At 40.0% G+C, this 12,019-nt stretch overlaps 1 protein-coding gene across 2 annotated transcripts in view; it reads left to right on the forward strand.

Annotated features, from left to right (window-relative positions):
- Positions 1-12,019, forward strand: part of LOC136115713 (ceramide transfer protein-like) — a 151,970-nt gene that overhangs the window by 104,508 nt on the left and 35,443 nt on the right. For both annotated transcript variants that reach the window (XM_065861920.1, XM_065861922.1), the window contains exons 4-6: positions 7,973-8,080; positions 8,901-9,039; positions 9,983-10,066. In XM_065861920.1, the coding sequence (XP_065717992.1) occupies positions 7,973-8,080; positions 8,901-9,039; positions 9,983-10,066 (331 nt within the window). The remainder of the gene's footprint in view (positions 1-7,972; positions 8,081-8,900; positions 9,040-9,982; positions 10,067-12,019) is intronic.

Consider the following 12,019-nt stretch of genomic DNA (forward strand, 5'->3'; position numbering starts at 1 on the left):
TGGACTTTGATTTTTTGGGAGGAGCTGTAGGTACCAATAACTGCACATCCTCTGGCTCTTCTGATTCAGCTATGCAGCTCTTTCCTTTCTTAAAACTCTCACAACAGCCATTCTTGCTTTTTCCTTTCCGAGTCTCTTCCCCCACCACAAATATCTTATTGTTATCCACGGTCAGCAATTTATATTTTTTTTGTGTCTCATAGTCATTTCTCAAAGTAAAAGAACAAATCCACGTACTATACCTCATTCCACTTAGCCAATCTTCTAGAAAATGACATTAACTGTAATATAATATTGTAATTTAAGGTCCCATTCTCTGGCTATCTCTCCCTGCTTTCCAACTCATACATTGGCCACCATTGCTTACAATATCATTGTAGTTCTACTTTAGTTAGGGGATCCCTTCTGTACTTAGTCCAGATGCATCCTAAAGGGGAGCATGGGGAAACCTCCTTGGAAGTAGTCACACCCCTATTGAATTTTTTTCCTAAAAAGAACCTTTTAACTCAAGGTTTCATATGCTCAGCTCTGACCCTGTCAGCAATGATAAGGGACCCCTTCCCTTATGATGCATCTACATGTTGAGACTATTGACCCTTAAAAGCATACTACTGCAGACCTTTCTGGGAAAAATAACAATAATGTTTACTTACCAATTCTGTGATCTTGTTCCCCACACAAATATGTTTAGTGGCATTGCACCTTTAAGTCTCTTACTACCCAACAATGGAGAGGAGCTGGAGAAGTCCCCAATCAACAGGTTGGTGTGTGCTGGAGTTCTACTCAGTCTGCTTCTACTCTGTTGGGAACAAGAAGATGATCCAGGCAAGGCTCTAAGGTTGTCCCTGAGTCACCAAAATGTTGTCCTGAAGATGAATTCTTTACCTGGGGTGCAATGACCAATCCACACAGAGAGTCAAGATATTTGTTTAATTACAGTTCTGCACAGAACGGTGTGCTAGGTGGTAAATCCACAGAGCTAGCACACCTCAGTTTCTAAGACTTGGGTTATTTATACACTGGTGTGTACTGAACCTCTCCTTTCTAATGCATATTCATTCCTACCTATGTGTTAATTGGCTAAGAGTCTTCTTGCTTTCATTTAAATATACGGTTGATTGTGCATGTTCAGTGGGTGACTTCCAGAGTAGAGGTGTGGTTTTCATATTATAATTAGCTAGTTCACTTTCAGAACACCAATTAGTGAAACTTTGATGGCTTACCGAGTTAGTTTAGATAAGGATGCTGATATTCAAGGATATATGTCCATTGCTTTAAATCCTTTTGACCTTCTGCTCCTTGTTATAGATATTCTGTTACTCATTATCTTCAGTATATTCCTTGTTAATGTCACCATAATTTCTAACAATTAGTCATGAGTTGTCAACTTTTATTATCAATTAGAATATCATTCCCCCACTTGACTTTTAATAAAAAAAAAGAATGAACTTTTAACAGTGTTCATGATTTGACATCTACTTCAGGATCATAATTTTTACCCATGGGATATATGAGCATTTTTGTACTGTGGAACATTTCTCACAGATGCTATACCAAGCCTCAAATAATTCCAGTGTTTGCACATGATATTAAAGCTATGGATATATCCCTCAGCAGATTTTTCTGTGATATTTGCAATCCTTATTCTTGCTCAATCTGAATTTCTATGAATCTGCCTAAGATTGATTTATTGTTAGTGGATGCAGTTTGTTTATATGTCACTCCCCTCTGGGGTCGTAGTGTTGCTCAACAAGCAACCTGTTGTTGATTATCTGATCTCTTTTGTGATAGCTATTAATGATACTTTGAACACCTGTACTGAATATTTGTGTAATACCAGACCTCACTTTCTGATATGCATGCCTGGAATGCTAAGTAAAGGGGTCAGAATACTCTCTTATATCTACTAATATGCAGCTGTAGTGGGCCATCTCCTGTTTTGCTGCCTCCTGAAGTTGTTAACTCATCAGCCTTTTGCTTCTGTTTATACACGCAGTAGCTCTTCACAGATGATTTCTTCAGTGTTGTTTCTGCTTCTCAGAGTTTATCTTTTTGCCTCCTTCTTTAGACATAAACTTCACTTGCTCCTTTTGCCATGTTCCTCATGAATTCTAATTGGTGTTGTTTAGATCAAATCTTCTGGCAAGCTTTAGCCACTTCTTAGTCTGTTTGGTGTGTCACACAGAATCGACTGGGTTGGAAAAGACCTCAGAGATCATCAAGTCCAACCCTTGGTCCAACTCCAGTCCGTTTACTAGACCATGGCACTAAGTGCCATGTCCAGTCTCAGTTTAGAAACCTCCAGGGACGGTGAGTCCACCACCTCCCTGAGCAGGCCATTCCGATGCCTGACCACTCTCTCTGGAAAGAATTTCTTTCTAATATCCAGCCTAAATTTCCCCTGTCAGAGTTGAAGCCCATGCCCCCTTGTCCTGTTGCTAACTGCCTGGGAGAAGAGACCAATCCCCACCTGGCTAGAACTTCCCTTCAGGTAGTTATAGAGAGTGATGAGGTCACCTCTAAGCCTCCTCCAGACTAAACAACCCCAGCTCCCTCAGCCTCTCCCCATAGATCTTGTGTTCAAGTCCCTTCACCAGTCTTGTTGCTCTTCTCTGGACCCGCTCCAGCACCTCAATCTCTTTACTGAACTGAGGAGCCAGAACTGAACACAATACTCCAGGTGTGGCCTCACCAATGCAGAGCACAGGGGAAGGATCACTTCCTTTGTCCTGCTGACCACACTGTTTTTGATACGGGACAGGATACCATTGGCCTTCTTGGCCACCTGGGCACACTGTTGGCTCATGTTGAGCTTCCTGTCAATCAGTACCCCCAGGTCCCTTTCTGCCTGACTGCTCTCCAGCCACTCTGTGCCCAGCCTGTAGCGCTGCAGGGGGTTGTTGTGGCCAAAGTGCAGGACCCGGCACTTGGCCTTGTTGAACTTCATCCCATTGGAATCGGCCCATTTTTCCAGTCTATCCAGATCCCTCTGCAGAGCCCTCCTGCCTTCCAGCAGGTCAACACTCCCTCCCAACTTGGTGTCATCAGCAAATTTGCTGATGATGGTCTCAGTCCCCTCATCTAAATCATCAATAAAGATGTTAAACAGGACTGGACCCAACACTGACCCCTGGGGGACACCACTAGTGACTGGCCGCCAGCTAGATGCAGCCCCATTCACCAGGACTCTCTGGGCCTGGCCCTCCAGCCAGTTCTTAACCCAGCAGAGAGTACACTTGTCCAAGCCATGGGCTACCAGCTTTTGCAGGAGTATATTATGGGAGACAGTGTCAAAGGCTTTGCTGAAGTCTAGATAGACCACATCTACAGCTTTCCCCTCATCCACCAGGTGGGTCACCTGATCATAAAAGGAGATCAGGTTGGTCAGACAGGACCTGCCCCTCCTAAACCCATGCTGGCTGGGTCTGATCCCTTGTCCATCCTGAAGGTGCTGTGCGATTGCATTCAGGATGATCTGCTCCATAACGCTGCCAGGCACCAAGGTCAGGCTGACAGGCCTGTAGTTGCCAGGGTCAGCTTTGCAGCCCTTTTTGTGGATTGGGGTAACATTTGCCAATTTCCAATCGTATGGGACCTCTCCAGTGAGCCAGGACTGTTGGAAGATGATGGAGAGCGGCTTGGCGAGCTCTTCTGCTAGCTCCCTCATCACCCTAGGGTGGATCCCGTCTGGTCCCATAGACTTGTGAGGATCCAGATGGCTCAGTAAGTCACCAACTATTTCCTCCTGGAATACAAGGGGGGGCTATTTGGCTTCCTGTCTCTGTCAACCACCTCCAGAGACCAGTTGTCCTGAGGGCCACCTGTCTGAGGCAAAGCAGGTATTAAGTACCTCAGCTTTCTCCTCATCTTTGTTAACTATATTTCCCTCAAAGTCCAACAGAGAATGGAGGTTTTCCTTGCCCCTCCTTTTGTTATTAATGTATTTAAAGAAGGACTTCTTATTATCCCTAACAGAATTGGCCAAATTAACTTCAAATTGCACTTTTGTTTCCCTGATTTTTTTTTTCTGCATGATCTAGCTGTTTTCATAAATTCTTCATAAGTAGTCAGCCCTTTTTTCCACAGTCGGTAAACTCTCTTTTTATTTCTCATTTCCTTCAGAATCTCCCTGTTTAGCCAAGCCGGTTGTCTTCCCCGCCGGCTAGCCTTTCGGCACGCTTGTATAGCCTGTTCCTGTGCACTCAAAACCTCCTGCTTGAAGCATGTTCAACCCCCCTGGGCCCCCTTGTTTTTAAGCATTGTTTCCCAGGGTATGCTCTGAACTAGACTTCTGAATAGGCAAAAATCTGCCCTCTGGAAGTCCAGTGTAGAGGTTTTATTAATGGCTCTCTTTGCATCTCTGAGTATTGAAAACTCTATTATTTCATGGTCGCTATGCCCCAGGTGGCCTCCAACCACTACATCTCCCACCAGCCCTTCCCTGTTTGTAAACAGTAGGTCTAGTGGGGCCTTACCCCTGGTAGGCTCATTTACCAGCCGATGAAGCAAATTGTCCTCTATACACTCTAGGAAATTCCTACACTGCCTCTTCTGTGCAGTATTGAGCTCCCAGCAGATATCTGGCAGGTTAAAGTCACCCACAAGAACAAGGGCTGTCGATTTTGAGACATCTGCCAGCTGCTTGTAGAATAATTAATCTCCATCATCCTGGTTGGGTGGTCTATAACAGACACCCATGAGGATGTCAGCCTTGTTGGACTTCCCCCTGATTCTGGTCCACAGGCACTCAACCTTGTCACTGCTGACCTCAAGTTTAACAGAGTCAAGAGACTCTCTAACATATAAAGCCACCCCTCCACCTCTCCTACCCTGCCTGTCTTTTCTGAAGAGTTTGTAGCCACACATAGCAGCACTCCAGTCATATGAGTCATCCCACCATGTTTCTGTGATGGCAACTATGTCATAGCTTTCCTGCTGCACGATGGCTTCCAGCTCCTCTTGTTTGTTGCCCATACTGCGTGCATTAGTGTACACGCACTTCAAGTGGGCTGCTGATTTCACTCTTAATTCAGGCTTTCCATCCTTAGGCTGATCTTTGGAGAGCCCAGTTTCAATCCCTTCCCCCTTCAAACCTAGTTTAAAGCCCTCCTGATCAGCCCCGGCAACTTATGGGCTATAGTCCTCTTGCTCTTCCCAGAGGGATGAAGCCCATCTGATTTGAGGAGACTAGGTACCATGGAGTTTGCCCCATGGTCAAAAAAACCAAAATGTTGATGGTGACACCAATCATTTAGCCACCTGTTAATGAGATGGGCTTTTCTACTCCTCTCTTTATTTAGCTCCTCATCCATCCCAGATAGCACAGGAACTGAGGCAAATATCACCTGTGCTCCTGTCCCATGAACTGATCGACCCAGTTCTTTAAAGTCTTTTTTAATTATCTTGGTACTTCTTCTATTAATGTCCTTGCTGCCAGCTTGGACTACTAACAGGGGATAATAGTCTAAGGGCTGAATTAGCTCCGGAAGTCTTCTATTAATGTCCCTCACCCTGGCCCCAGGAAGGCAGCAGACCTCTCTGTGGGATGGGTCTGGGCGACATATAGGGCCCTCTGTTCCCCTCAGAAGGGAGTTGCTGACTACAACCACCCTTCTTTGTTTTTTTCCTATAGCTGCAGTTGTAATCCTTTTTGTAGATGAGGTCCATCCAGGAGGCTCTCCAGGCAGATCATCTTGGCTGTTCTCTGCCTGATTTTCTGGGTCCAGGGCCTCATATCTATTTGTTAAGGGCACCAAGGGTGGTGATGGGGTTTGAGAGAGAGTTCTTTTACCTCTCCAATCAGGGACCTGTTTCCATTCCCCCCCATCAATTAGGTCTGCTCTATCTGCCTTACGGCAGGAGGGACAGGGCTTCGCCATCTCCTGTTGCATACCCTTAGGAGTCAAAAGGGTTTGACTCCACCAGTCAATTTCCTCTTCACTCTCCCTAATGCACCTTAGTCTCTCCACCTCTTCCTTAAGCTCTGCCACTAGGCACAGTATGTCATTGCCCTGGTCACATTGTACACAGGCGCCTCCCATACCATTCTCTGGTACCAATGCCAGGCACAGACACTCTGCACAGCCAGAAACCTGGGTGGCTGCATCCTTCTTGGAGGGTAGTGTCTGTGTAGACACACTCTTTGTATTAACAGCAGTAACAGCTTTCCTTTTTCTAGAAACCATTACTGCCTTTACTTAAATTGGAAAAAAAAAAAACAAACAAACAAAACAAAAACAAGAACAAAAAAAAAAATAAATAAAAGAAAAAACCACCCAAACGAAACCCCCGACAAACTCACCTACAAGAGCTGGTCGTGTCCTGTCTTTTATTAATGTCTCATCTGGGGTGATTCAGCTGTTATCCTAAAACCAGGATTCTTTATCCGGTGCACATACAAAAGAGCCAAATTTAGTACACCGAGATGAGAGACAGCCTATCACAGAGTTGCGCAAGTCTGGATGCTGGAATAAAGCTAGCATGCTAGAAAGAAAAGTAACAGCTTTTAGACAAAAAATCTTATCATCACGTTCACGCAATAAAGAACTGAAGTACTCACTGTCTTCTGTATAATCACAAAATGTACATTTTGAGTCAACGGATTCTCATGATTTAGCAGTCTGTGAACTTACTGTACCATATAACAGGCAAAGACTTATTAAAACTAATATTCTTAAACATATACCTACAGAGAAAACAGGTTAATAAGGAAAAATATCTTGCAGAATTCAGCAAGTTTTCTATGACTTGCGTGTTATCAGTTAAAGATCTCCCAGCTTGTTCAAGTTCAAACCATTCCAGCTGTAAAACTGTCTGAAATTATTTAATGATCTCTTGTAGAGTTTTATTTTTGTCCTGCTTTTCTCACTTTAAAAACAACATTACTTGCAACAAAGTATTATACTTCAAGGTTCTATTCTCTGGACACTTTTCCCAATCATCGAACTTATACAGCAGGCACCATTTATTACAATATTTCACAAGATCTTCCTTCCTCATATTTCCAAGTGCTTTCCTATGTTCTAAAACACCTCCCAATACTAATTTCTTAGGAACACGACTGAAAACAGTCGTTCCAGATCCCATCTCGTAAGTAAAAACCATGTTCTCTTTGAGGGTTTTTCTTCTCCTTTGCCATGCATGGGCCATTTTACGTTAACCTTTAGGGAAATATTTTTCTTCTAGTTCCTCAGTATCTGCTTCTGTTTCACTTGTGAGGACATTTGTCAAACTAAATGTTTGTACATATTTTTAATGCTATTTTAATCAAGAGATATTTTTCATTTTTTGCATTATTTAATTAGTTACTATTATTGTCTTCTCCATCTTACTTTCTGTATCTCACCTTGTTTCATGTAGACTTTTGTTCTTTGTCAAAAATAATTTCACTCTAGTATAAAGAATATTGCTAAAGAAGTCTGGAACAAGCAAAAAAAAATTATAGCAATAATTATCTGTTTTTTCTATGATCTGTACTTATTTTGTTACTTCTAAAACTAAAATGGCACTATTTGAATGATTGGAAGGATTAACTGAGGCTGCTGATTGTCTTTAAACTGAAGCATGTTAATCCCTTTGATTAATTGTAGAGTACTGTAGGTTTTTCAAATGAAATGTGAAAATTGCTTGGTAGGGATTACATATACCTAAATAATGGAAACCTTACTCCTTCTTTGAACCTTTAAATATATGTTGTCTTGCTCTTTTGGGGGCACATAGTAAGTTGCAGATAACTACTTTTTTCCCAGATCATTATGATTACAAAAAATAGATTCATAGCAACTTTATAGATGCTACATCAACATCTTAAACTTGCAGACACAATCTGAGTTATTAAGCCCCTGCTGCTTCCTGACAAGAAACAAATGGTCTGGTTTTAGAGGAGATGACATTAAACTTGCTTTTATTATTTTTTTTTTTTTTTTTATTAAAAGCCTCAGCACTCTAGTTTTGCGTGTGGTTTGGTTTTTAGACTGAATCTGGCTATGGATCAGAGTCAAGTTTACGACGCCATGGCTCCATAGTGTCTCTTGTTTCTGGAACAAGTGGATACTCTGCAACATCCACCTCTTCATTCAAGGTTAGTGAATAACATTTTCTTAGTATTGGTGTGTAAATAACACACACAGTTGGAAAGGAAATAAGCTATGTGAAGACTTAGTCATATAATTATGGGGGGGCAACCAACAGAAACAAATCTTTGGTTTATTATAAGTCTTAGTAATTCAGCATGTGATGATGAACAGAGCGTACAGGAAGCTTTTTCATGCCTCTATGCATTTGTCCCTCTTTAACTATTGTGTCATTTTCAAATGACAAGAAAATCAAACCTGTGGGAGGATTTATTAACCTTTCCCAGAATATTTCTGAGAATATCAGGGCTTCTAAATGAAAGGAAATGCTGATTCTGTGACTTAACAAATTTGATTAATACCAATTGACAAATTATGTCTTTCCTTGTTTCATATGTATGAATGTTTAACATCTGAACTTGGGTGGGCTGTACTTCTGGGAGAGCAGAAGAGGAGCAGCACAAGAAAGGCAGGAGTAAAGATTAGAACAAATATCTTAAACTAGAACAGACTGTTTTCAGGCAAATAGACATAAACCTGGTAGCATGCAAGATCATGTTTTTAATAAGCTTTTATTGAATGCTCTAAAGTAGCAGATGCAGTCAAGAGGAAAAATTAAGATCAGGGGACAAAATGAGTAATAAACACTTTTATGCAGTTTCTTATGTCATTCTAAAATTAACAGTATTTCATAGCTGTTGATATCTGAAATGTCTTTGTGTACTTGAAGAATTTGTTCTTCATAATTGCAGAAATCCTCTTTTTTTGACATTGAACTATTGCAGAGTATGTAGAAGCATTTGAGCCTTTTTTCTCTTGTGTTTTCAGAAGGGCCATAGCTTACGCGAGAAGCTTGCAGAAATGGAAACCTTTAGAGACATCTTGTGTAGACAAGTTGATACTTTACAGAAATACTTTGATGCCTGTGCAGATGCAGTTTCCAAAGATGAACTCCAGAGGGATAAAGGTAAAACTGTAATTAAAAACTCTTATCGCCATAGAATTTAACCTTTAACACATTAATAGCACTTGAAATAGTTACTAAAGCATTTGATACCATATAAATAAAATATGTATCTTAAATTTACTCTTTAGTAATGGGATCAATCATAGATATTTCTGCATAAACAGTGTTAAATTTAACTTCAGAAGTTGGATTCCCATAAAAATCTGCTCAACTTTAACCTGTAGCTGTCAACTGTATAAAATAAATGTTTTTCAGCATTCGATGTTATAGAACAATAATTGTTTACCCCATAAGTTAGTTTACCGCTGTCTCTTACCTTTATTTTGAAAAACAATAGGATATTTGTTTTGATAGGAACAATACATTCCTTAAAAAAGGCAAAGGTTCTGCCATAATGAATGCTCCTGAGATGTATTGGCTGCAGCTAGAGCACTGAATGCACACTTGATGTCCTAGTAGACTCAGGTGTGTATATGTACATACCTCTGAATTGCTCTTCCCAGAGCACAGCTTGTTTTCATATTCATGCACTCTCCTGAAGCATTTATATTCAGCCTTACATTTGTTCTGGCAGCCTGAAATGAGTTAGTGAGAAAAGAGTAGATAAGTATCATTCCACTTCTTTGAGAACTTTATAGTGTAAAAGAGTAGATAGTTGCTCAGTTGTGGCTCCCTGCTTATCCAGTTGTAACACTGAGAAAATGTTCTTCTTACCGTCGAATCAAGTGCTAATGTTAGTCTCCTGATGGTTTCTGACAGTAATGTTGATAGTAGTCTTGGGTAAAAAAAAAATAAAAATAAAAGGAGGGGTGTTCATGACTGTTATAGGAAAAAATATTAAATGCTGCTTAGCCATGAAGATGCTCTCAATTCTTTCTTGCACACTAAAGAATTGGAAAAGCTTTCTCACTCCCATAACACACACTCTCTCTCACACATTTAGTGGTAGAAGATGATGAAGATGATTTCCCTACAATGCGTTCAGATGGGGATTTTTTACACAACAGTAACAGCAGTAAGGAAAAATGTAAGTGCATCAACTTTTTCACTGAAAATTCATATGAATGGTATGATAAGCCTGATTCAAGATGAGTATTTTTGCTCTTTTCTAAGCAGAAAATGACAAGAATAGTTATTTGAATGTATGTGACAGGAAGTTCTTATTCGTTTTAAGATAATCATGAAAAGCAGCCAAGGAATGATAATATGAGTTATTCTTAATTCATACAAATATTAATGCAAGCCTGTCAAACTGGAATTTCCTATTCTGTGTCCAAAGCCATTTCCACTAAAAAATTCTGTTAAAACAGCTGCATCATTCAGATAATGGGAACTGAGATTTGTAACAGGCAATTGCAGTTTTTCTTGCAAATGTTATCTGCTTTAGCAGTGTGGCAGAGTACAATGCTTTTCCAGTTAGGTGTGCCCCCCATTATGGTTTTTCTAAGTTCTATGGCTACATAATGATTAAGTCAACATTGTTACTAATTCCCACTCATCATAATTTTAGCACTTTTTTAAACTGTATTTTCCAATGTTATGATGAACAGAATTCTGATTTTTATTCTTATCTTAAATTATTTCATTATAGTCATCGCACTCATTGCATCCATGCAGTACATGTGAAGAACTCACACAAGTCTTGCTGTTTTAGAAATCAGATACTTCTGGTCTGCCAGAAGTTGTGTATGCATTTTAAAATCTATTTGCATTCTTATACTTTTTCTTGTTTCCTGACTGAAATTATTTCAGTATTTATATTCTCTAGTTGTTGACAATTCAGTATTTGTTAGACTTTGGTTCACAAAACTTTGAAGCAGTACAGTTTCAAATCTGACGGAATCTTCAAAAGAAGTACTCACCGAAAGCATTTTTAAAAAATTGGACACTTTCTTCAAGAACCTGGAAAATATATGGGCAAAATAAGTCTTTTCTGTCTTCTGTTTTCTTTTTAACTGGCTCTAGTTCCCCATGTGTTGCACGTTTCCAAAATTGTTATGAGGAAAAGAAATGGAAGATTTCAGTGTACTTCCAGAGAATTAATCATATGAGTAGATTTTTTTCAATGATATGAAGTGCTCTGCTGAGGATTAACTGTAGTGCTGATTTCAGAGGTTAAGTAGTGTATAACTCTGAAGTTATGTCTAAATCTTTCTCGTCTCTTATCAGCAAAGATAAGCAAGCTTGCAACACTCACCTGTAAGCAAGTTCACAGTTCCACTAACCTTATTTTATATATAAAAGTCTACATTTTTGAGGACTGTTAAGTCAGAAAAACTTCAGAAAACTGAAAAAGCCTTCTTTAAAAAACTGTGAGAATTTAATTTCACTGCATGATTGATTTTGAAAAAGATGTCTTGTCAAACTTAATTTTTGTAGAATAATCTAGGAGTTTCAGCTTAATTTACCTTTAGAACATTTCTTCATATCTATGTTCTTCTCATGTATCCACTACATATACACATTTGTTATGTGGAATGTCAGTAGGAAAGTCTATATCTTTAGTACATCTGGTCATTTTAGAACATTTAAATGCAAAGTGACTTCATTATTTTTCATCATGTGTTTACCAGGAATTTGAAGTGATATCCACATTCCTCTTGTAAAAAGTTCTTTTATCAAGTCTTTAGGAACTTATGTACTAATAAATTGCTATGTATTATGGGTACCTGTATATAAAACTTATTATAGCTCTGTAGGAAACAATTCTTTTGCAAATATAATAGGCCCAGGCAGGATCTCTCAGCAAAGCATATTTTAATAACGATTTTGCAAGAACGGGTGTTCTACCTAAAGGTAGGCACACCGAATAGGGCAAAAAGCCCCTGCTTATATCTCCCCAAAATCCCGACTGCAATTTCCCTCCCCTGTTCCCCATTAGTTGGGTACTTCAGGGTTGTAGTAGCAGAGTACCCCCGCCCCGGGGGGATGGGGTTGTCGCCAGCCTGGCTGAGAGGTGAAGCCAGAGACAAAAGAAACT

The sequence above is a fragment of the Patagioenas fasciata genome, chromosome W (assembly GCF_037038585.1).
Source record: "Patagioenas fasciata isolate bPatFas1 chromosome W, bPatFas1.hap1, whole genome shotgun sequence".
Lineage (NCBI taxonomy): Eukaryota > Metazoa > Chordata > Aves > Columbiformes > Columbidae > Patagioenas > Patagioenas fasciata.